Raw genomic sequence first — 26,462 nt, forward strand, 5'->3', positions numbered from 1 at the left:
TACTTACATTAGCGTATCGTTCAAAGCAAATATTGGCTTGTAACACTTTGTCTCGTAGCAAACATTTTTAAAAGGTCACCATTCCTTAACTTTTGCTTACCAGTCTACTATTGACAAAGTGAACCAGTTATTTCTTACCTTTTCCGCTGGGTTGCACTTACTATAATTAATATATAATATACAATTAATATATAATATTATAACTCTCTCTCTGTATCTGCTGTTGTTGTGCTCTTCAGTCCAAAAACTGGTTTGATGCAGCTCTCCATGATAGTCTTCCTTGCAAGCCTCTTCATCTCCAAGTAACTACTGCAACCTACATCCTTCTGAAGCTACTTAGTGTATTCATCTCTTGGTCTTCCTCTACGATTTTTACCCTCCATACTGTCCTCCAATACTAAATATGTGAACCCTTGATGCCTCAGAACATGTCCTAACAACCGATCCCTTCTTCTAGTCAAGTTGTGCTACAAATTCCTCTACTCCCCAATTCTGATCAGCACCTCCTCATTTTTACATGATCGACCCATCTAATCTTCAGCATTCTCCTGTAGCACCACATTTCGAAATCTTCTATTCTCTTCTTGTCCAAACTATTTATCGCCCATGTTTCACTTCCACCATACAAATACTTTCAGAAAAGACTTCCTGACACTTAAATCTATACTCGATGTTAACAAATTTCTATTCTTCAGAAACGCTTTCCTTGCCATTGCTAGTCTACATTTTATATCCTCTTTGCTTCGACCATCATCGGTTATTTGGCTCCCCAAATAGCAAAACTCTACTATTTTAAGTGTATCATTTCCTAATCTAATTCTATCTATAAAATAGCCTACCTACTCCCCTGGGAAGTAACTTGTGAACTCTGTGAGTTATCACTTAGTTTACCTAGCATATGGACGTTTGGCAAGACAGCCCAGTTCCTTCTCCTTTTTTTAAAGCCATCCAATCACTAGCATGCTGCGATACTGAGTGGGTGGATCGCGTAGATGACTCCAAGCGCAGCTACAGCTACCTTTAGAACCACAATCTGCGTTCGAATCCTGTTTTACAATATTACAGCAACCGTGCTTTATAAACACCTCTGCTTATTAGATATTTAATACAGAACTTGCCTTCAGTACCTTTCCATTGGTGATCGACAATGAGGCTGATTTTATACTATACCGTGACGCTGTTATCTGCATCTGGATGTTTGATTTAGAGTGTTGATGTCAGTGATGTTACTATAGCGAACTGTTTGGCTGAATTTGTCACTTTTTAGCTGGCTTTTATGGGCCTCCATATTGCTGTAATAGCAGCCGTTTTTGAAGATTTCTGGCCTGCTAGTATTCCTTTTTGCTGATACTGATGTACGTGTTGCAGCTGTGGAACTTGATGAGTCTGAAGTGGATGCAGCTAAATCTGAAGAACGTCTGATGGCTGCAGCAGAAAATGATTGTGCCGCGTAATATGAGTAGTATGGCTAAGGCTTTGATCTCCCAGGAGACAGCAATCCTGCAAAACCCATGGCACTTGATTAGGCCACTACCAGTTGTCCAGTGTCGATCATGATAGAATCTTTCATCTTCACCTCAGTACAAAACTCTTTCCAACTGACGATGTAGATACTCTACACTGGCGCACTCACAAAACATGCGACATACCACAGTTCTGGAGTTTAACTGGGCCGGAACGCGGAGTGGATTCGAACGCTAGAAGTGACACATGACGTCTGTGTTAAGTAGTTGCCCCCATAATTGTGTGATCTCAGGCTTGTTCCGTGTTAGTGCAAGTCCGCGTAAAATTTACACGTCATTTTTATGTTAATCGTACAACAGAAAGAGCAAAGCAATGTATGTGTCCTGTTAGCGTGAATTAACTTACCCCGACGCGTAATGGCACAGTCTAAGCGTGAACGTTCCCGCAGCAAGCTGTCCTCCCTAGGACCATTTCCAGCACGAATTACTGGAGCTTCGAACCTGCTCATCAGATAAGTTGCCTCAGAGTTCCCTCTATTCCTACACATGACAAAATTTGCCACTAGGCCGCTAGGAAACGCTTTAAGCCCAATGGACACATTTTGGCAGGCGTACGTGGGAATTTAACAGATGTCGATGGAATCCTCTTACTGGAAAATAGATAAAGTACACACACCTGAAATATGCTTCTGAGAACAAATTCTGTAGTTAGCTCAAAAAACTTCAGTTTGCTTTCGAACAGACATTGAACCACAAGAAGATCTAGTTCATCCGTACTAGTCGTAACGAAGAACTGATTACCAAGTTTTAACTATGGACGATGACGCAAGTATGTGTACGTGAACTAGGAGACTTACGTCCAATACTCACTTCAACCTTTTTCGCTACAGGAGATATGCAGTACACACCTTTCCGAATTGCCAGATGAAAGTCTTTGATATTATATCGACATCAGCGAGGTACAATTATTTATCCTTATGCGAATTCCAAACGTTGGTTGAACGTAGCTAAATAATAGTAAATCGTTCCGTCTGTCGGTTCACTATTTCTGAGCAACTGCTGATTATTCTTACGAACCACCCTCTTTCGGTCATTAATCGGCAATGTGTAATTGGGAGATGTCAGTTAAGAAACATTTACGAGCTAAATACATTGCTATTTCTCGATATTTACAAATCAATAAACAGTTGCACCCAGTGAAGACGGCTGAGAATCTTTCTGGTCATATTACCTCTCATTTCATACACTACCATCAAATTGTTTATCCATAGCCTTCGTGATAGTAGACGAATGGAGTGACGTCACATTTCTTCGGTGATTTCCTGGAATACTCACTTCGGTGTAATGAGTTCTTTGTGAACAACGCTGTAGCTGCAATAAAAAATTATGATATCCGGTAATTTCGAAGAATTTTCATCTTCCACTGTCCATTTCCTTTGAAGAAAGCCACTGTTTACCAAGAAATATTTACATTGCCCTACCAGGCGGTTGCTACAAAACAGGAGCAATAAACGTAGCATATGTGGCAGCACTGGAACTGACACTGATTATACGAGTATTATTTGATGAGGCTCGAATTCCAAGAATGGAAATCCCTGTTATGCGTCTGCCCGACAAATGAAGATTTGAGTTTAGAGTCCCTTCAATACCGTGGTATGAATGTAACTGAAAATGTGTGCTGTTATTCTTATTCGCTTTATGCTGTTTGAAAAATCCTTAGCAAACGTATAATGTGATGGCTAGCCTGGTTTTCTAGAATACGAGTCCATAGTGAGATGGATAAGATGTAACGCCTATTTTATTTCGCGCACGGTTCAAGATATCGAAACGAGGTTATTAGACAAAGACAGTGCGCCATGGGGTAGTAATCTGGCTAAATGTCTAATGCACTTAAATCATGTGTTAAACGAGATATTCAAGAAAATATATATATTTTTTGGAATATTTTTAATGGATACGAAAACTCTTAAAAACTATAATAATATATTATTTATTAATTTTGACTTCGAAAGTTTTCGTAAAAGTACAAGAAATGTACTAAAATTGAAAGAAAAACCCCCTGGAGTCGGCTGTTGCGATGAAAAAACTGCCTTTTCTCTTGCCAGTCTCTGCTGTTGTGTAAGCCTTTCGACTGCTTGCTTGTTTTCACAAAATTTGTTCTCTTTAACATGAGCACCTACAGAAGCACTTGAAATAGTTTTCCTGATTCCCTTCTGATCACTTAAATGTTCGTACATAGGTCAATTCAGAGAAGTCATAACCGATCCAGTATTTATGTTGTAAAAAGTATGATCAGTCCTCTAGCTGCGCAGAATGACGGAGCCCGGAATGAGAGCGCCACTCGGATGTGTTTACATGACAAAACCCGTGGTTTTTTGTTTTTATTTTTAAGAACCGTTGAATTTTAAGTGAATGACAAGGGGAGCCGATGGTCGGACAGATGAGTTGAAATTGGGAATGAGTGCGAGGCGCTTACCAGGTCTGTCGTTTACCTGACAGCCAAAGGAAGCCACCGAAAAACCTTGGTTTGAGGCGGGGGAATGTAACCACTTCAATTTTTTCTGGCGAAAGGTTGTCCACTGTACGAGATAATAATTAAAATAGTGTATGTTGTGTATGGTTGTGTGTGTCACTGGTGTCAATGCACCCTCGTTGCCAGTTTTAGCACATTCCTCCCATACTTTTCCGACACGTTCTTCAACACCAACATTAAAAAGGGTTATATCGTCGTATTCGTCTTTTAATGAGTTTCGAATGTCGTTAAGAAGTATATCATTGAAGTTAATACAAATCTTATGTGTTCAAATATTTATGTTGTCTCGACAATTAAGAATGTTAATCATACAACAGTATTACGTACCCTTCTACGTACTGTCATTTGCTAAAAATCTCGCTTCGGTATCACAAATCAAATGGGCTGTTGTATCTTGTGCGACTAACGATGTACTGTATATTTATTTGTATTGGTTTTTAACCAGATAAAATGAACTCTTTACCAATTTAATTCAAAAACTTCTCCACCTATCTCTATCGAAACCGCAAAAGGTAACCACAGCAGAGAAATGTATCCCGCCGCGCCATTAAAAGACTGTTCATTAAGCGCCTATACTGCTTTGAGGACGAACTGGCCACATGTTGGCTCTTTGTGGAAGGCGAGAGAACATGCAGGCTTCTGTGGGCAGTCAGCAGCTTTGGCATAAATGAGGCCTATGGAAAGGTTCTTGTTTCAGACCGAAGCAAACAGAAATTCACCAATGATTGTTTTGATGAATAGTGTTTAACAGACAGTCGAGGATGTTGTGGACTGACAAGACAGCCAGTCCACAGTGACGGGTAAACGAAAGGTACGCACTTAAACTCACGCAGGCTGGCGTGAGGTCTGAAACAGGATACATAATGAATGCTATAAAGAAAAGTACGTAGCTTCTGGAATACTTAATCCACAATTGGTGAACATTGGTCTTGTTACTGTACATGCTTCATCAGATACATAGCAAAGGATAAATGGCGCCTTGCTAGGTCGTAGCAATTGATTTAGCTGAAGGCTATGCTAACTATCGTCTCGGCAAATGAGAGCGTAATTCTCAGTGAACCTTTCCTAGCAACGTCGGCTGTACAACTGGGGCGGGTGCTAGTAAGTCTCTATAGACCTGCCGTGTGGCGGCGCTCGGTCTGGATTCACTGATAGTGGCGACACGCGGGTCCGTCGTATACTAATGGACCGCGGCCGATTTAAAAGCTACCACCTAGCAAGTGTGGTGTCTGGCGGTGACACCACAGAGGAGATAAGTAAACATTTTACTATCACTCTTCACTATCTATGACTGTAAGGGTTTTGACCTTCTCACTAATATCCCAGCGAAATTTGTTTTGGGTGGAGGGTACCTTATTAGGTGCAAATGGCTCTAAGCACTATCAGTCCCCTAGACTTACAACTACTTAAACCTAACTAATATAAGGGCATCACACACATCCATGAACGAGGCAGGATTGTAACCTGTGACTGTAGCAGCAGCGCGGTTATGGACTGAAGCGCCTAGAACCGCTCGGTCACAGCAGCCGGTGGTACCTTATTAGGAATATATGGAAGGGAATTACCAGTTCAAACATTTGCTTTACAAACTAGAGACACTTGCAGATAACGTTGGTCTGCAGCACGATAGAGTGCACCAGCTTGATAGTGGAAAGGTATATTCTAAGGCACTCGTGAATCAAGGATCGCTTCTAATCTTTATTCCCTGGCGGAAGCAATGGAGAACTGTTTGACATCCACCGGTTATTGAACGCGTACATTTTCAGCCAAATATCAGCCAGCTGGGAGAGAAACTGCCAACCAAGTAATTTGGGAGAGAGAAATATCAGATACAGAATTTTACCTACAACCAAAGAAATCTTCTGAAAATCGCGGTCGGACCGACTACAATGGAGTTATTTCTAATTTTTATCTGAGACGGTATGTCCTCAACAACAGTTGTGGTTTACATATCAGATTGCGTGCAAAGGCAATAACTTGCTCCTATGTGTAGTACAATTGATAATAATCATTTACGACAGGCCAAGTAAAATGATGCTATTAAATTAACGTCAATCATACCTTATTATGTCCGCAGCCCATGGTCTCGCGGTGGCGTTCTCGCTTCCCGGTTTCGATTCCCGGCGGGCTTAGGAATTTTCACCTACCCCGAGAAAATTGGGTGTCGTTGTGTGCTCTTCATCATCATCATTCATCCCCATTACGGTCGGAGGAAGGCAACAGCAAACCACCCTTCATTAGTACGTTGCCTAGTACGGCGTTGCGGGTCTCCCGCGTTGTTCCCCTACGCTCTGCCAAGAAACATGGGACTTCATTTCCATTTCTATATCTTTATATACTCTGCTGGGGACCTGGCACATTACGCGGGCACGCTCCGTTTCAGTCTAATATCCCCTAAGCTGTAATTATCAATGGGGAGTATTCACGTTTCGATATATTCGTATGAGAGTGCTTACCTGTATATACAAGGTGTAGTGTTTTATTGAGGACAGTGTTTTGAACAACATAATGTCAGTAATTGCTTCACTTTCAGATTGATAATTATAGCTATTAGGAGTACAATTTGATAGAGCACTGAAACACCAAATTCGAAGCAAGGCTCCGGGAGTAGACGGCATTCCGTCAGAACTAATAATAGCCTTGGGAGAGCCAGTCATGACAAAATTTTACCATGTGGTATTCAAGATGTATGAGACAGGAGAAATACCCTCAGACTTCAAATAACCTCACTTTCAAAGGAAGGAGGTGCTCACACGTGTAAAACCTACCGAGCTGTTAGTTTAATCATTCATGGTTGGAAAATACCTACACGACTTCATTACAGAACAACAGAAAAACTGGTAGACGCTGACTTCGGGGAAGATCAGTTTAGATTTTGGAGAAGTATAGGAAGACGTCAAGCGATACTGACCCTCTGACTTACTTTAGAAGATACGTTAAGGAGACGCAAACTTACTTTTATAGCATTTGTACACGTAGAGGAAGATTTTCGCATTGCTGTCTGGAATAATCTCTTCGAAAATCTGAAGGTAGGAAGGTAAAATACAATTTATAATTTAATTATAATATAATTATAATTAATTAATTAAAATTAATAGTATAATTATAATTTTAAAATTTTTGAGGTATCCTGGTGACGTTGTAGTTCAGTTAGAGACAGCAAAGAACTTGGAAGAGCAGTTAAACGTAATGGACAGTGCCCTGAAAAAAGGATATAGGAAAAATATTAACAAAAACAAGAAGAGGATAATGGAATGCAAACGAATTAATTCAGGTAATGCTGAACGAATGATCCAAATGGATCTAAACATCTGAGGTCATCAGCCCCTAGACTTAGAACTACTTAAACCTAACTAACCTAAGAAAATCACACACATCCATTCTCGAGGCAAGATTCGAACCTGCGACCGTGGCAGCAGTGCGGTTCCGGACTGAAGCGCCTAGAAACGCTCGAACACAGCGGCCGGCTTAATGCTGAACGAATTAGATTAAGAAATAAGACACTTAAAGTAGTAATGAGTTTTGTTATTTGGGCAGGAAAAAACTGATGATGGCCAAAGCAGACAGCATATAAAATGCAGGTTGGCAATGGCGAGAAAAGAAGAGAAATTTATTGAAATCGAATGTAGGTGTGTTAGAAAGTCTTTTGTGAAGGTATTTGTATGGAGTGTAGCCATCAGTGGAAGTGAACCGTGGACGATAAACGATTTAGACAAAAAGAGAACAGAAGCTTTTGAAATGTGGTGCTACAGAAGAATGCTGAAAATATATGGGAGGATTATGCAACGAATGAGGGGGCACTGAATAGAATCGAGGAGAAGAGAAATTGGTGGCACAGCCTCACTAAAAGAAAGGAACGGATGACAGGACATATTCTGAGACATCAAAGGATCACGAATGTAGTACTAGAGGGAAGTCTGGGGGATAAAAATCGTAGAAGGAGACCAAGAGATAAATACAGCAAGCAGATTCAGAAGGATGTAGGTTGCATTAGTTATTTGGAGATGAAGAGGCTTGCAACGGATAGAGTAGCATGGAGAGCTGCATCAAACTAGTTTTCGGACTGAAGACCACAGGCCGGCCGTAGTGGCCGAGCGGTTCTAGGCGCTTCAGTCTGGAACCGCGCGACCGGTACGGTCGCAGGTTCGAATCCTGCCTCGGTCATGGATGTGTGTGATGTCCTTAGGTTAGTTAGGTTTAAGTAGTTCAATGATCTAGGGGACTGATGACCTCAGAAGTTAAGTCTCATAGTGCTCAGAGCCATTTTAAACATTTTTGAAGACCACAACAGCAACAAGAAACAGGACTAGTATATTTTTAGGTTGGCTAGTACATCGGAGTACATGTGGCAAGAGCATATCATTAGTGCTTATTTTCCCCTTGGCAGCAGGTCAGGTGTTCTACATCATCTACATCTACATTTATACTCCGCAAGCCACCCAACGGTGTGTGGCGGAGGGCACTTTACGTGCCACTGTCATTACCTCCCTTTCCTGTTCCAGTCGCGTATGGTTCGCGGGAAGAACGACTGTCTGAAAGCCTCCGTGCGCGCTCTAATCTCTCTAATTTTACATTCGTGATCTCCTCGGGAGGTATAAGTAGGGGGAAGCAATATATTCGATACCTCATCCAGAAACGCACCCTCTCGAAACCTGGCGAGCAAGCTACACCGCGATGCAGAGCGCCTCTCTTGCAGTCTGCCACTTGAGTTTGTTAAACATCTCCGTAACGCTATCACGGTTACCAAATAACCCTGTGACGAAACGCGCCGCTCTTCTTTGGATCTTCTCTATCTCCTCCGTCAACCCAATCTGGTACGGAAAACGCAAAACGGTTAGGCTATACTGATTAGGCTATACTGACAGGGGCTGTGCAATCACGACTACGTAGAAAACATCAGAGAGTAAATTATATTACCTGTTTGTGGGAAGACTTTTAGACTCAGAGAAAAAACAATCAGCACACTGATGTATCTATCACATATATATAAAAATATCTGTACTTACACCCGATACATCCTGTATATGTACTACTGATTCACGAAACTCTCTGTTTTTCTTCTTAGTTTATTCCTAAAAGTAGAGCAGACTGTTCGAGCAATGGTCCAGTGAAATATTTGAGGGAGGATTCTCAGTTCCAGCGTTTGTATCAGAACCAAAGGAATCCTCGCGAAAACCTTGGTCAGAAAAAAGGGATGGGGGCTGTTTTTAATTTAATTCTGGTGCGAAATATCCCAGAAGTGTGAAACCTTGTAAATGTGAGAGTGTGTTTCTTTACGTGTATACAGATTAATGTCTATAACGTGGTCTACTTTTGCCGATCTGGGCCAGGAATTGGACATTCTTCTGCTTGAGACTGACGGAGTGCCCAGAAGACACCATCTTGGTTGTATTTAATTTTCTGCATTGCTGCTCTTTTTACACGTGCAACATTTATTGGAATCGTGTGTTATTTTAACCTCATACACAAAATGAAAGGAAAAACAGTGAGATGTTGATGAATGTATCCCTTGACTATTCATGTCTTCTTCCCGTTGTGGTTATTACGAAGCAAGACCTGTGTGGCTTTCAGACTACGATTACTACAGAGATCATCTACACTGTAAATAGTTTCTGGAAATATAAGAAACGCCTTCCAGGAAATTATTATTTTTTCAATTATTTGTCGATTTTCCATAAAACTACAGAGAATTCTCGTTGGAATATAGATACACGCAACCGTAAAGGAACGAAGTTACACACAACTAGGTACTAACACGACATTCCGATCAGGACAGCTGCGCGTAAGTGAAGTCTAATTCGTGACGTCGCACTGCACAGTGCCTTAAGCAGTGTTAACTTGTACAGTTCCCGCGTAGCAATAGTCAGCCAGGGAGGCGAAATATCATTTCAGTTTCGCAGCATGACCAAATTAAGTGAACTTGAAATTCTTTTTGTTTCTAGCTGACTTGAGGATAGTTCTAAACCAGAACCTTCAACAGCGTACGATCTGTTTCTTTTCATTACTTCCATACTCAAGCTATGACACTGACTCTAACAGCGTCAATGTCGGTGGAACATAAATTACAGCTTACCTTCATTTGTTTCAATGAACCTGCGTGATTTCTCAATTAAAATTCACCATTGTAAATATATTTCCATAACACTTCTTTGAGGACTATAGCAGAGTATAATCTTGGATTTTATCCTGTTTAACATGACAAGTTTACTAAAAATATTCTATACACAGAAATAGGACACGAAAATATGAGAGAATAAACTTGTTTTTAATTTACGTAACAGTTCTAAGGAACGCATAGCTGGAAAGAATATTTAGTGGATCTATACAATGGAAACAAACTTGAGGACAGTATTATAGAAAGAGTAGCTGAAGCAGTTGAAGACGGACGGAAGATATGATACTGCGGATTGGTTGGTTGGTTTGAGAGAGGGGACCAAACAGTGAGGTCATCGGTCCCATCGGATGAGGGAAGGATGGGGGAAGGAAGTTGGCCGTTCCCTTTGAAAGAAGCCATCCCGGCATTTGCCTAAAACGATTTAGGGAAATCACGGGAAACCTAAATCAGGATGGCCGAACGCGGGTCTGAACCGTCGTCCTCCCGAATGCGAGTCCAGTGTGCTAACCACTGCGCTACCTCTCTCGGTGATATTTCGGTAATTTGACAGAGTGTGAATCACTTAATTGGAAACAAGGTACTTGTAATAGAGGACGTTACCTCAGGATTATTGACATCCTTGTGATGCTAGCCATAACAAAATTATTCCACTTGGTGTGCTAAGTATATGAGACAGGCAAAATACCCTCAGAGTTCAGGAAAAACGTAACAACTCCAGTTCCAAAGAAGGCATTAGCTGACAGACGTGAATACAGGTTGCGAGAGTCTATTTACAACTTTTTTTTGAGCCAAACCGCTGTTATAACAGCCGAAGGACGTGAAAGGCAAGCTGTAGTGGAGAGGGGAGTGAGACAGGGCCGTAGCATACCTCCTATGTTATTCAGTCTGTACACTGAGCAAGCTGTGAAGAAAATCAAGAACAATTTTTGAATGGGAATTAGAGCTCAGACTGAAGAAATAAAAACTTCGTGGTTTGCCGATGACATTGAAATTCTGCCAGAGACGGCATAGGATTTGGAAGAGTAGTTCAACGTAATGGATGGCATTTGAAGGCATTGTACAGTGAGTTTCAACTAAAATAAAACTATGGTAATGAAATGTAGTTCAATTAAATCAGATGATCCTGATGAGTTTAGATTAGGAAGTAAGAACTGGAAGTAGTAGATAAATTTTGCTATTTGGGGACCAAAATAATTGATTATGGCTACGGTAAAGGTGAAGTAAAATGTAGACTGGCAATAGGAAAGAAATAAATCTCAAAAAGAAGAATTTTTTAATGTCTAATGTCAATTGTAGCGTTACGAAGCTTTTCTGAAGGTATTTGTCTGTAGTGTAGCCTTATGCGTAAGCGAGACGTTGACGATAATGAGTTGAGACAAGAAGGGAATGTGATGCTGAAGAAGAATGCTGAAGATCTGATGGAAAGATCAAATAAAATATGAGGAGGCCAGGAGATGTTGCGCAAAAAAGAAATTATGGCACAATTGACAAAAAGAACGGTCCCATCGACAAGATACATCCTGAGGCATTACAGAATTGTCAGTTTGGTAATGAAAGGAAGGATAAGGGATAGTAATTGTACGGGAACGTAGTAAGCATGTTCAAATGAATGAAGGTTGCAGTAGTCATGCAAAGATGAAGACAGGATAGACTAGTGTAAAAGGCTGCATTCGTTGGAATGAATACCACAACAACCATCACAATGGTTGTTCATAAAGTCTGTGGCTACGACCACTTTATAATCGAATACTCGAAATGAATCCTCGTCCGTAAAATAATAAAAACCACTATAAACACAACTAATGTACGAATTAAGTTTTCACATCTTTCTGGTGGTTACACAATAAATAGTACTCAACGAGACCATGAGAACATGCGTACATACTACTCGTAAAGGTTCAGTGTGTGCCGTAGCAATATATCTGACTTCTTTCCTATATGAGGAATACGATAGTATTGTTCCTTCTTAAGATAGTATTATCCATAACTAGTTTTTATTTTCTTCATTAACTGCTGCGTTCCTTAAAATATATTCGATAAGCAAGGTTAAGTATTTGCCTCCTGCGGAAGAGTGAAGTGTCGGCAGAAGCAGTGATCTGAACTCAGTAACGGAGGAGCCATCCATTGACCCAAAAGTCGAATTGCAAAAACATCGTGTTTAGCAGAAAGACGGAGATCTGGGAAGGTCTTTTAAAGAATGTGAAACCTTGCAATTATCATTTATTCAATTACAAATTTGTTTTATTTGTATTTATGACTCTGTAGGCATATAATCATATAACATCAAACATTTGCAGTCGGTGAGTTACATGTACTCTTAATTATGAAATTCTCAGTGAGAGATTAGAATATTTGCCTTTGGGAGAGGTAATGTTGATAGGTTGTTTGAGTACCCGGTATGAGTTCAATAATGGACATTCCTCAACACTTAACTATGTGCACAGTTCATTGATATAAAATTGTTGAGGACTACTCAATATACATACTGTATGAAGCAGTGAGTCGTTCACAAAATATAGTGTAATAAATACATGTTTTGTGTAAGACAATTAACATATGTCTCATACTGATGCGAGTATCTAATTTGGAGTACGTATATTGTAAATAAGAGGACAAATACCTCGTTAAAAATTCTACTGAAATCGATCATAAACTGCAAACATCAGTATCAAGAAACAGCTTCATCGACATTGCATAATATGTACACATACAGTTACTCTTCATTTGAATTTTCAATTTACAACATTCACAAATTGGGAAACATTTTTAATTTACGTGGCAGGGACTTAAGTGTGGAGTAGGTTGCTGATCTTTTCTCTATCTTTAAGCGACATTCAGCCACGGTGAAAGCACATTTTACGCGTACATGGTGAGCACACATACAACTAAGTGAGGGAAATCGTTCAGCAAGTCATCACAACAAACAAGCGACTGCATTATACTGACTGTTGTGAATTTGTATGAAGTTGGTAGTTACAAGAGCTGTACGAAAAACACTAATCCGTTTTCAAATTAGTTGTTCACATGTAGTACGAAGCAGATACGACCTTCAATGTGACAGATATGCACTTTATACATTGAGTGTACACAGATGAACGCGTCACAGAGGAATTTTCCCTAAAGAGCTCGTGTGACTAACATGCATTATCTTTCATGGAAGTATGATACCAGAGGGTCACTCATGTTTGGAGCCCAGCATTATGTCTGTATAGAATAGTTCTGTACACTACGAACTACGTCTCCTATTACATAAAGCGATCTACACTTGAGTGACAGATATTTAATACTCGCTCCACAACTACTTCTGCAATATTCAATACGAATCACGCTTAGATTTATCCACACTGTAATTGACTCTAGCGTCTAAACATAGCTAAATGCTTAGTACGAGAAACATTTTATCCAATGTCAACAAATTTAGACTCGTAGTACACTAAAAGGATACAAATTACCATGCCATATTGTAATAAACCCTGGTTGGGTATACAAAAAAGTGACTGGGGAAAAAAAGCTATCCTCTCACCTACTTTTTATATATGTATATGGGCCCATATAAAATGTGCAACGGTATTAAGATGCTTACAAATACAAACATTTATACGTTATGTACACTTTTTACAACACAGACATTACAAGGAAAATCAAGTGTCCTCAATAAATATATTAAATATTCGGGTGGTGGGGTACCTCTCATGCAAAGGCCACCAACAGACAGCACGATGCCCATAATAAAACTATGGAGTGCACACGCATAAAAATAAAATTCTTCTATAAACAAAACGACATTGTTCTTTTTTGGCATAAAATATAAAAAAGATGCTTCTCGAAAGTTGTGCTGCGGCAGCAGGGGTGACGGACAGCTCCCAGCTGGCGTGTGAGGTTGAGGTACGGGTCAGAGGCGTGACAAGTAGGAACATCAATCGAAACATCTTTTTAGAATAAATACTGTACAGTGCGGGGGAAGGTAGACGCCTCCCTTTGCTTAGTCGACTTCAATCAGCTGACGATACAACACACCAACAGCAATACAGCGTGCATATAGTAGCTAGCATGAACACAAACGTCATACGGTGGAAAAAATGCTGGAGACACCTTGCTTTCTTCGGACGGAGTCCGAAGCTAGGTCATGTTAGCTGCAGGAGACGAACAATGCACCGCCTAAAAGAAGTGGATACAGTAATCTGTTGACAGAAACTATTCAAATGTACCGTCTACACAGCAGTGGCTGTTCAGTGCGTTACGCTTCGCGTGTTAAAGAAATGTGACATTTGGCGCGGGTAGATAAATAAATATGTTGTACACGAATAGCTTCTTTTTGGTATCGGTTGCCGCCCCCCGCGGTTGCGGACGACGGAGTCGCGTGACTAGATTCAGGCATTTGACTCTTTGAGGTTGTCGAAGTACTCCATGATCTGGTCGTAGTCCATGCCGAGGTTGAGGTCGTCGAGACCGACCAGGTCGTCGTGCGCGGCGCCAGACAGCGCCACGCCGCCGGCGACGACGGCGGCGCCTGCCGAGAACATGGGGTTCCCAACGATGGTGGCGCGCTTCACTTCCGAGCCGCCACCCGCCCCCCGCTGCGCGCCAGGCACGAAGTCGGAGGAGTTGGCGCCGGCCGCCGCTGCGGCTGCTGCCGCGGCTGCCGCCTCGTGCTGCAGCTGCAGCTGCTGCAGCTGGTGCTGGTGGTGCTGCAGCTGGTGCTGGTGCGGCGGCACCTGCGGCTGCGGCTGCGGCTGCGCCTGGTGGCCCGACGAGCGGCGAGACTTGTGCCGCTGCGGAGGCTGCTCCGGCGCGCCGCTGTCGTGGCCACCGCCACCTCCGCCTCCGCCAGCCCTGAGCACAACACAGCGTCAGATCTACTGCATACTTCCCAGTAACATAGCGCTATGCAGGGGTATCAGCTTTTCTACATCAGTGGAGTGCTGCTATTGCGTCATCATCTGGTCTTTTTACCAACCCATTTGGGTAAAAAAAAAAAAAAAAAAAAAGGAAACGAAAAGATAAACTGCTACCTACCACCTATAGATTAGCTTAGGTTACGTACATTACATCAGGGCCTTGCTATGAGGGGTGTTCAAGAGAAACGGTACGAAACATCATTGTGGGTATAATTAAAGTCTTTATTCGAAATCAAACACCAGAGGTGTGACTACAACTATCCCACTGCTTCACGAGCCGAATGATTCCCTGTTCCCAGAATGCCTGTGACTATGCCAGGAACCAACCCTACACCGTGTCTTTTTGGACATTACACATATTGACTGGAATGCTCTCTTTCAAATTCTAAAGGTGGCAGGGGTAAAATACCGGGAGAGAAAGGCTATTTATAATTTGTACAGAAACCAGATGGCAGTTATAAGAGTCGAGGGGCATGAAAGGGAAACAGTGGTTGGGAAGGGAGTGAGACAGGGTTGTAGCCTCTCCCCGATGTTATTCAATCTGTATATTGAGCAGGCAGTAAAGGAAACAAAAGAAAAATTCGGAGTAGCAATTAATATCCATGGAGAAGAAATAAAAACTTTGAGGTTCGCCGATTACACTGTAATTCTGTCAGAGACAGCAAAGGACTTGGAAGAGCAGTTGAACGGAATGGACAGTGTCTTGAAAGGAAGATATAATATGAACATCAACAAAAGCAAAACTAGGATAATGGAATGTAGTCGAATTAAGTCGGGTGATGCTGAGGGAATTAGATTAGGAAATGAGACACTTATAGTAGCAAATGAGTTTTGCTATTTGGGGACCAAAATAACTGATGATGGTCGAAGTAGAGAGGATATAAAATGTAGACTGGAAATAGCAAGGAAAGCGTTTCTGAAGAAGACAAATTTGTTAACATCGAGTATAGATTTAAGTGTCAGGAAGTCGTGTCTGAAAGTTTTTGTATGGAGTGTAGCCATGTATGGAAGTGAAACATGGACGATAAATAGTTTGCACAAGAAGAGAAGCTTTCGAAATGTGGTGCTACAGAAGAATGCTGAAGATTAGATGGGTAGATCACATAACTAATGAAGAGGTATTGAATGGAATTAGGGAGAAGAGGAGTTTGTGGCACAACTTGACTAGAAGAAGGGACTGGTTGGTAGGACATGTTCTGAGGCATCAAGGGATCACAAATTTTGCGTTGGAGGGCAGCGTGGAGGGTAAAATCGTAGAGGAAGACCAAGAGATGAATACACTAAGCAGATCCAGAAGGATGTAGGTTGCAGTAGGTACTGGGAGATGAAGAAGCCTGCACAGGATAGAGTAACATGGAGAGCTGCATCAAACCAGTCTCAGGACTGAAGATTACAACAACAACACATATGTGACCTTTGAGACGTGTGCGTTATGTGGAGCAGAATCACTCCCTCTGTGAACAGTCCAGGCCGACTGCTCTTGATAGACTTGCTCAGGCTATGGAATGTCTCACAGTACACGCCACAGTTAATCGTTCTCCCGTGCTCGAGGGATTCATTGAGACGGTAAGCACAGCTTTCAAATTTTTGTGGCTGTGGCAACGCTACATTCGCGTCCCTAGATGTCTCACTACGTTACCCAACAGCGACATATGAAAATTTCAACTGGTCTGCTTGTTACGACGTTTCGTACCTTTTCAGTTGAACACTCCGTATATACTACGTTACAACGAAACAAAAAGCTCGTGAGGGAAATACAAAATGTGCACCCCTACCCACCGAAAACATTTTCTGCACTCTTTGGCAAGTGTGAAAGGTATCTCCCCTCAACACTTTTTTCTGCACTCTTCCCCCACTCGTGTTCTCGGGCTACACAACAGTCATTAAATGTCAGCAGCCCACCCCTAGAAGATTCGCGTGACTCGAGCCAAACCCACTTCATCATACAACGCTGTCTGACACATGTATAGCAGGAATCCCAGAAGAATGCAGTGGCAAAGTGTTTACAGGCGAAACGGGAAGAACTGTTAAAGAACGCATTAGGGAACACGAACGACACATGCGGCTAAAACGAAGTGCAAAATCGGCAGTAGCGGAACATCACGAGAACTGTGGCTCTGACATCGATTTTAATAACGTACGTGTACTGGCTAAAGAAACAAACGTATATAGAAGAAAGGTCCTTGAAGCGGTTGAAATTTCTAGGAATGCATCTAATTTCAATAGAGAGGACGGCTATAGGCTGCCGGCATATTGGCTCCACGCCATCAAGGAAGTAAATACGCGGCCGCGGTGTGTGAGCGGCATAAACAACGCGCTGCAAGTCACCTCGGCGGACAATAATATTTTGGGTAAACATTCCCCCTCTCTTGCTCTGTCCGTTTCGAATCTAGCCACTGATGACGACCCTTCAATAGCGGTAGCAGGCATTTGAACCAATAACCCTTCTCCAGCATAAGTGTGGAATAGTACCTTCCTAACCAATGACGATGTACCGCCAATGGTATCCATAGAGATGAGCTACCAACGCCCCCTTCTTCTGCATCAGAGCGGGAATATTAGCCTATGATTATGGCTCACCAATGGTAGCCATATGAATTTTAATCAGTACTATCACTTTTCCAGGACGAACGCCAGGAAAACTTCCCTTTTATAAGTGGACGCGACACTCGTCTCAGACAGTGTTCTAACTGTAGTGGACACCAAAAGATCCTGAGGAAGATCCCAGCAGAGGAGTCGGAACGTCGAACATTTTAGAAGAAACATGACGCGGCCTAATAACCCGGAAAACCTCCCAGAGGCTTCGGACCCTGTGCCTTCTCCTTAATGAACAATCCGAGCTTTCTATTAGCTGCAGCCTCACCATCTGTCAGATGTATATTCTACTAGTGATGGTCTACGTGATGGGGGATTGACTTACGAAGAATGCCACCAAGTTTTACCGGAGCACAAGAGAATCAAACAAAATACCTATCCGGCTGTTAGGAATGCTGAAGATCAAATTGATTTAGATGGACGACCAGTTACGATACTAAACAGACAGCAAGGCCATAAAGAAGCCAGAAATAACTACTTCTGCAACCCTGATGACGTATCAATAAAAAGAATTTCCAAAAGCACAGTACTAATGACAAAATCAGTAGATACCTTGAGGGAAGTGCTGCGCTTTCAAGAGAAGAAAGCGAACGATGACTACACCGGCACTTTGCCATATGATGTAAGGAGAGAACAACGTCGTGTTCACACTGAGTTATTATGCGGCGAGAAATCCGTGAAGACTATTGCACGATTGATATTATTCCCGAAGTCGAAGTACACTGAAAAAGTGTGACGACTAAGTACATGTCACTCGAATTCCTTCAAGCCAGTTACAGTTACATGTGTGCATAATTGCATTAATGAAAATGTTTTTATAGCTTCGGATAGTGCGCTGCCTAGAGCACGTCTCAAGCGTCGCTGTCGCATTCCTGTCACGTGCTTTCCTCTCGGCTGCACACAAATAGTACGCTTTGTGCCTTACAAAGCGCTCGTTTAATAATAACAAGACTACGAAAATCGCCAGATGACACATAGCAATAGCCAGAAGCTGACAATCACTCCTTTTGAACAATTTATCGCGGCTGCGAAATCGAACGTTAAGAAAAGTTTGAAAGTGTTTTAGAAAAACAGGAGCCATCGCTTCACTCTTCGGACTTCCCACACTAATACTGTCATGTCGTAACAACACTCAAGAACAAAGCTTAAGGCTGGTTTTGAATGAAAGACAACACTTGGCATCAGAAGTACGTTTATTAAGAACACCAACGTACAGCCGCAACAGAGCTTACAGGGTGACAGTTATTGAACTATATGAAAAAATTTTAATTAGTTACAAACTATGGCGTGAACGCACTTTATTCAACATATGAACGTCACTACAGATATTCGGATTTAGGTTATGACATGTTCATATGCTTGCCATCATTGACGATGATCTGGCGCAGACTAATAGCGAAATTCTGCATGAACCGCTGAAGTGTGGAAACATCGAAGCTGTCGATGATCTCCTAAATGGCTGTTTTCAGCTCAGAAATGGTTTTGAGATTATTGCTGTATACCTTGTCTTTAGCCCCACAAAAAGGAGTCGCTTGTGTTCAGGTCCGGAGAATATGGTGGCCAATCGAGGCCCATGCCAATGGGTAGCCGAGCCAGAATGCGGCCCCCATAGTGCTCCTCCAGGACATCAAACTCTCCTGCTTCGATAGGGTCGAACTCCTTCCTGCCTGAACAACATATTTTCGAAATCAGGGTCACTTTGGATAATGAGAATGAAATCATCTTCCAAAACCGTCACGTTCCGTTTGGTAGTCACCGTGGCATCAAGGAATATAGCACCGATTACTCCGTGACTGGACTTTGCACACCACACAGTCAGCGGTTGAGGGAGAAGAGACTTCTCGATCGCGAAATGCGGATTCTCAGTCCCCCAAAGGCGACAATTTTGCTTACTGAGAACAACAAGACGCGTGCACATGCACTTACTATTTCCCGTCATGCCGCGCAGCCAACCTTGCAGTTTTAACGTCCTAACGCAAACGGTTCAGAAGTCATGACGCTTTTATATCATACACTTCAATAATTGTCACCCTCGATTTCATATGTGACGTCCTACAATCGTCAAAGGATCCCTTGCAGCCCCAAGTACCACTCTTATAACGTTTTCGATAGTCGCTCTTTCCACACAGCCGTGAAAATCCTTGCATACCAAGTCTCCTGGGCTGGATCCCATGGCCGTTGCTTCGCGTTGTAGCACTCTGTTTTTTTCCTGGACGCCCGGAGACCGTATGCGAAGTGTCTGCCTTGCTTGTTCGGTCCTTCGGTGTATCAGATAGTCAATCTGAGTGTCATACAGTTGAAACAGGGACATTGCGTCAATTGTCGTTTCGGCCTCGCGACTGTGGAGCAGAAAGAACGGTATGAAGGCGGTAGCGTCTTGCTTCGCTTTGTTGTATGCGAATATTACGATGGGCAGAAATGTATCCTAATCTCTCTGCTCGACACCAACGTACATCTGACAAGGCCATATTAAAGCATTCTGTGGGTCATTCCTCTGTGAATGATAGGCGTTTGTCATCTTGTGGTTGATGTCACAGTGAAATTATATCTGATACCAGTCTCAACTGGAAAACTTTCCCATGACCAGAGATCATCACAGGGGTATCCCAGGCTTTAAATGATGTCTTCTACAAGGAACTTGGCAATTTCCGGAGCTTCGGCAGTTGGCACAACTTCGGTAACAGCATAACAGGTGAGGTAGTCAGTGCAGACTATTACCCATCGATTCCCGTTTGTCGACTTCGGGAACCTTCTCAAGAGCTCGATTCCATTTCAACGGAATGGCGCTGCTGCATGTGGAATTAGTACCAGAAGCCCCGAACATAACTGCGGCATATGCTTTCGTCATTGGCATTCCTTACAGTGGCTCACATACGGTATAACGGATTGGTAGAGGCCTGTCCAGTGATAACTGCTCTGATTCGGTGTAAAGTCTTCACGAATCCCATGTGAACAGATCTTACAGCGTCGTGAAAATACTTCAGGATGTTAGAGGAGATGGGACGACGAGAAACCATTTTCGCCTCATCGCATCATAGTTCCTCTTAAACAGTGTCCCAGTTATTAATTGGAATCCTCCTTTGGTGAGTTTCTCAGTCTTAAAGACTTCTACGGATCTTCCGTCTGTTCAGCAGCAGTGTCATTTAATGTAGTGATGACTGATATTTCGTCCATGTTGCTGTGTTCAGCCAAATGATTCCTTGAAAGACAGCAGGCATCCTTTTGTCTATGTCCACTTTTGTACACCACTGCGACGTACTGCTGAAACCTCGGTGCTCATCTCGCCATTCGATTCGACGGACCCTTCAGGCTGATCAGCCAGTAATCTCACGGGTCAGCCTGACAGAATCCTTCAGGCTACTCAGCTAGCACGGAGAGTGGTGATCCGTCGTAAAGGTGAGTGGTTCCCAAAATAAATATGGCCGGAAGTTATTAACGATCCAAACAATTGAAAGGCAGTCTGTTTTGGTTGTGGAGTAGTTCTTCTCTGACTTAAAGGATACTCTGAAAACACCAGCTATCACTATTTCAGCACCTTCCAGAATCTGTACGAGAACTGCTCCCATCCCAAAACCAATAGTGTCGCCTGAAGTTGCCCCGGCATTCTCCTTAAACAATGCCAGGCTGGAGATGATGTTAGCCCCTCCTTAAGGACAAGTAAAAATATTTTTTGCGCCTCACTGAAAGAAAATTTGGCATCTGTTTACATTAGTACTTGCAAGTGACGTGTCTTGAAACGGAACTCGTTTATGAATCACTGGTAGTGCGAGACAATTGCGAGAAAATGTCTCCCATTACGAATGTGCCTAGGAATCGTTAACTCGGTGACCGCTCGTATCTTCATTAGATCAGGGCGACTCCATCGCCACTCACTAGGTGCCGCAAGGTTTTTATCTTTTTTTAGGAGACTAAGAGGCACTATACCAGAATCATACAAAGACCTGTACTTTTGAACGCACTTCAACACAGTTGTCATTCAACTCAGACGTTCTTCAAACATGCTATAAAAACGACAATGTCATCCAGACAGCAAAGGTACGTCGTCCATTTTAGATGCCGAACCAGGTTGCCTTCATACGCTCGAAGGTGGCTATAGTGTTAAATAATCCAAACTACGTAGCTCATAGAAGCCATCGGGAGTTATGAAAGCAGACTTCTCCCAGCCAACCTCGGTTTACCAGCAGCCTGTCTCAATGCACATAGCTGAGAAATATTTTGATGCTTTCAGACATTTTATGGTGCCGTCAGAGCGCAGTGGGTTGGATAACAGCTTCTTCAGTGGTAAACAACACCCAGAGCAGTGATTGTTATATGCTCTGGTTGGAATAGCTTCGTCGATCTGAACTCTGATCTTACATAGTTCATGACTGCTTGTGACACCTGTGAAGTCCCTTCTGAGAATAAAATTATGACTATGTTCTGTTAAACCGACATATTCTAATGACTCTGTTCTGTCATTTATTGTTATTGAATTATTTCATATTCCAGTTGCCACTACGTATTTCGTTTGCGAACTTCAGCACCATCGCTTTTATATCACGGAACATGGTATTCTTTAGCTGGCGATGATGAGCGTTTGACATTATGGACAAAGAAGTCTCTGAGACAAATAGCGCCGAGATTGGTTGGCCGACAGTGACGACTTGGATGAGATTTCCGCTCATCTTGGCATCTATCGCCCATGGAGGATCTTCATCTGCGGCAGTTTCACCTCTGTTGACGGTCGCGTCGCATAGTTTTCCCGAATTCGGCAGCCAGGCGAGTGGCTTGTACATCTAAATGGCTACGGCATGCTGGGGAACAACCACGCGCAGGTTACGGCCATGAGTTTCGGCCCATGGGTCTGCAGATGACTGGTGTGTTTAGGACTGTTGTGGTGGTTGATGTCTTACGGCGTAACAGTCGTCGCACACTCGTCGTCTTTTTCTGCATTTTCACACAATATGTGCAGGGCATCTACACTGAAAAACGAGCAGCATGTTTTCCTCCGTCCTCCAAATGTCTTTTCTTCTACTACGCCTTTGGTTGGTGAAAGACTTGGTTGTACCCACATAGTTCGGATGCTGGGTTGTCGTTTGACGGCAGCGGCGTAAGAACGAGCTGGCCTTCATAGTGCCTTGACCGATGGTGGCGATTGGTGCTACAGACTGATTCACTTCTTCCTCAACATTCTCTATCACCTCCTGATATATCGAGTCGATATTCAAGACTGCTATGTCTTGAGTACTCGGTCTGACATTTCTATCTGTCATGCGCTGCTACAACTCTGCCCTTACTGTCTAGCGTGTTAGGGAGGCGAGCTCATGGTAGTCTTCACACTGCAGTAGTAACCACATTTGGCAGTCCGTCATACCTCTTTCAACCGACTCTTTCCTTGTTGCATTTTCTCGATTCGTTGTCCCCTCTTGATGAATTCCTCTGTTGTTGTGATGCTCTTTACCAGGAGAGCTTGATGCATATCTTTCACGACTGCTTTCATCAAATGTGGGATTTTGTCAGCTTAAGTCATATTCGGATTTAAAATGTAGCATAGTACCAAAACGTTATGTATGCGTAACTATGTCGTTTCCTCACGACGTTGGTTCCAGTTCTTAAATTATTCTTCCGCCAAATGAGGGTTGCTGCTGATTGTCGCCAAGTGCTTTATTCAGTTCAGCCTGGAATTTTTCCCAGCTATCGAGCTTCTTTCTGTTGTTCTCGAGCAACTTCTGTGCTGTGCCGCCCAAATAGATGTACATATTTGCCAAATAAGTTATCTTATCTGGTCGAATCCCATCTGCTATTTCGTTGGGTCAATAGAATTTAGAGAATGCAGGTATTTATACAAATATTCACTATTTCAGGAAGCTAGAATTTATAAAACCATCGAATATTGCAGATATAAAAAGTTTTTGAAGAACTCTTCCAGAAATGATAAATTAGAAATAATAAACAGTTGCTGGTAGCTGGATGAGAAGTAGCGACCTACAACAAGCCAGACAGCGACACTAAACACACACTGGGGGTCGCCACAATGTATTCTCGTGTGAATTATAAGGTACACTGTACAAAAGATGGTCTTGAAGATATTGCGTCCCCAGATGCCCCACGTGACTATGCCACCAGCGGTCTATCTCGCAGGCGCAGCTATACAGCTAGGCAGACGTCGACAGCCGGCTCCAGAAGGCACTCCTGATGGGGGAAACTACTTTGCCACGCCCTCCTCAAGCACCAATGAAATGTCGGATAACATCATCGTGCCCGGCGAGCCAACTAGGGAGCTTTTCGTTATCGCGACCAGTGGCAGCCAATCGTGCAGGGTGAACGTACCCTGAACGTCATGTTATAACCAACCTCGACAGGCCTATATAATCTTCAGTGGGCCTACAGCCAGAGCTACAGCTACCATCACTGACGAGGATCTTCAGAATGTCTAGTCGGAAATCTGCGTGATAGCTAATGACTTAACGTAGGACTATCTCGAACTATTCAGCCCATCGATGTTGGACTTCTACAAGGGATGTGTTCAAGGAAGTGTTCCTTGTATTCATTTCCCATGAGATTTGAGTGTTCAAATAAATAGTTCCTGAACTTGGACTCTTCTCTGTGCAGTTGTTCTTGACACTAACCAAGTGTACTAACAATGAGGTGACGTGCTACTGGACAGATGCACAGCCACACCACAACAGCAGTTCACCTGTTAAATTATAAAAGAATTTCTGTTGTGATTACCAGAACATTCAAGCATTCATTGGACTTACAGATACGTTTTTGTCTCAGTACGTACCATACGATATGGGTTTCTTCTCCCCACTACTAATATTTGAAAACTTCCTACCACACGTACTATATGTCAGTATTTGTGTATGTCGGTAGTTCTGCCTCTTATCTATAATTTTTTGCAACAAGAGAATGTAAAGGAGCAGACATAGGGTACAGTATTTTTGTAGCCGTAATTTATTGTTGTTTGTCTTGTTCTGAAGAAGTACGTGTATCCGAAAATTTAACATTTGTGTTACAATTTGAAGTAATGACCATGATTTCCTTCGGAAAGTAACTTTCTTTTAAATTTTTAGCGCGGCGTCCGCATTTAACACAGTCTTCTGCAGTGACATCATCAAAGGCTTCCTCACATAAATTCTGCACATCTTTAATTTCGCCTCGCCAGTTAATGGATGCGATCTTTCCTTCCACTAGAGCCCACGCATATACTATTGGATTCTATTGGTGGTGGCAAGGATGAAGCCTTACAACCTCGTCGCTCATTTTGGTGCTAAGTTGTCAAGATAAATTTTGTTGTAAAGGAGTTTGTAGCGCCACACTTCTTCCACCATCTCACCTTTCAAAACTGAAATAATTTCCTGGCTATTTCTTGATTTCATCTTTCTTTGTAACTGAATCAGCAACTTTCGCTTGTTGTCCTTTCCAAAGATTATTGTCGTTATCTATGACAACAACACAGCCTCCTCCTAAAGGATGTATTAAATCTAAAATTAGCGCTGTACACAACACTATGCGTCTGTTCTAGATAATCGTTGGATTTGCTGGCTGTAAATATTAGCTTTGCAGCTCTGAGACAGCCATACTCAGATGATCCTTCATGACAGATAATAAATCTGTCTCCTCTGCTAGGCAGCACTTTCAAACTTCTTATCTTACAAGATGTGCTTCCTCGCGTGATTTTGATTAAGCCAAATCTCAACGAGAAAAATAATGGGACAACGATGATTTTCTCTTCTAATGTTGTGCATTGACTAAATGAAATTGCCAGAGATGCTGTAAAAGCATCTCTCTCCATCAGAATATGTCTCCATCGCTGCACTGTTTGTACCTGAATCCCACAGACCTTTGAACTATTACAAATTGCGGCTATCTGTGAAGCCTTCTCGTGTAAAACATCAGTCACCTTTTGCTTTGCGTGATACTCGTCACGATCGTAATACAATAAGATGAACAATGTCCTTCAAATACTATCCTTCCTCGGAGGCGGTAACATCAGTTTTTGCTCCCAGATTGCCACTATCCGTGGTTTCTGTGTACTGTTGGGTGATAAAACACCACACGCCTTTGCCGTTAAGAATTTCCTTTCTTATGGAGTTGTCTAAAAGGTCACGAAGAAAGTAGTGCACCCTGTGCATGACTACCTTTATTTGGTTCCTTATGTCTTGTAACTCGGAAACGAGAACAACAATAGTATGCGGTAATAATCACATCTCTCTTCACAGATCCGCAATATTTCTTCACAGCAAATGGATAAGTGAAAGTAGCAAAACGCTGCCAACCTCAGCGGTAGCAGTTGTTTTTTATGCTATTTGGACGGCAGCTGAAGCAGAAATGATAGTGTGGCAACAGTGTGCAATTAGCCATGGATTGAGCCGGACTACGTCAAAGGTTTCTCATTGCTAGTTACAAACGAAGTGAAGACGAGAGTTGAGAGAACGACCATTCGTTTTCGCTGTTTCTCAATATAGTAGCTTACAGGTGCGGAAATTCCGTCACAAACCCAACAAGGTGCAATGTTGTCCCCTGTACTTTTTGTTCTGATGAACAGAACTGAAATGATCTGAAAACATATTATTCTTTTACATACCTCACCATCCTTAAGAAAAACCAAGTACAGTACAACACTTGTATTCAGTGTACTTCTGCAGTATATGCAGCTGGCCAAGGTAATGTAGTAGTCAAGTCATCAGATTCGAATTCTGGAGATCTGTAATTCAAATATCCAACCAACCTCCACAACCAGTCTTTCCGACGGGGCTTTTCCGAATTTTCCTTAATCGTTTAAGCCAAATTCACGGCTGATTTCATTCTTACACCTTCCCTGAAATTTTAAGATACCTTCCTTTTTGAATATGATATCGAAATTTATTTATCTG

The 26,462-nt window shown here is 42.4% G+C and overlaps 1 protein-coding gene across 1 annotated transcript in view; it reads right to left on the reverse strand.

The window, feature by feature from the left end:
- Window positions 1-12,324: 12,324 nt before the first annotated feature.
- The window catches only part of LOC126439376 (transmembrane protein 132E), a 242,407-nt gene continuing 228,269 nt past the window's right edge, over window positions 12,325-26,462 (reverse strand). Inside the window, exon 16 of the mRNA XM_050090568.1 lies at window positions 12,325-14,944. Within this exon, the coding sequence (XP_049946525.1) occupies window positions 14,482-14,944 (463 nt within the window). The 3' untranslated portion in view covers window positions 12,325-14,481. The remainder of the gene's footprint in view (window positions 14,945-26,462) is intronic.

The sequence above is a fragment of the Schistocerca serialis genome, chromosome 1 (genome assembly GCF_023864345.2).
Source record: "Schistocerca serialis cubense isolate TAMUIC-IGC-003099 chromosome 1, iqSchSeri2.2, whole genome shotgun sequence".
NCBI classification, from domain to species: domain Eukaryota; kingdom Metazoa; phylum Arthropoda; class Insecta; order Orthoptera; family Acrididae; genus Schistocerca; species Schistocerca serialis.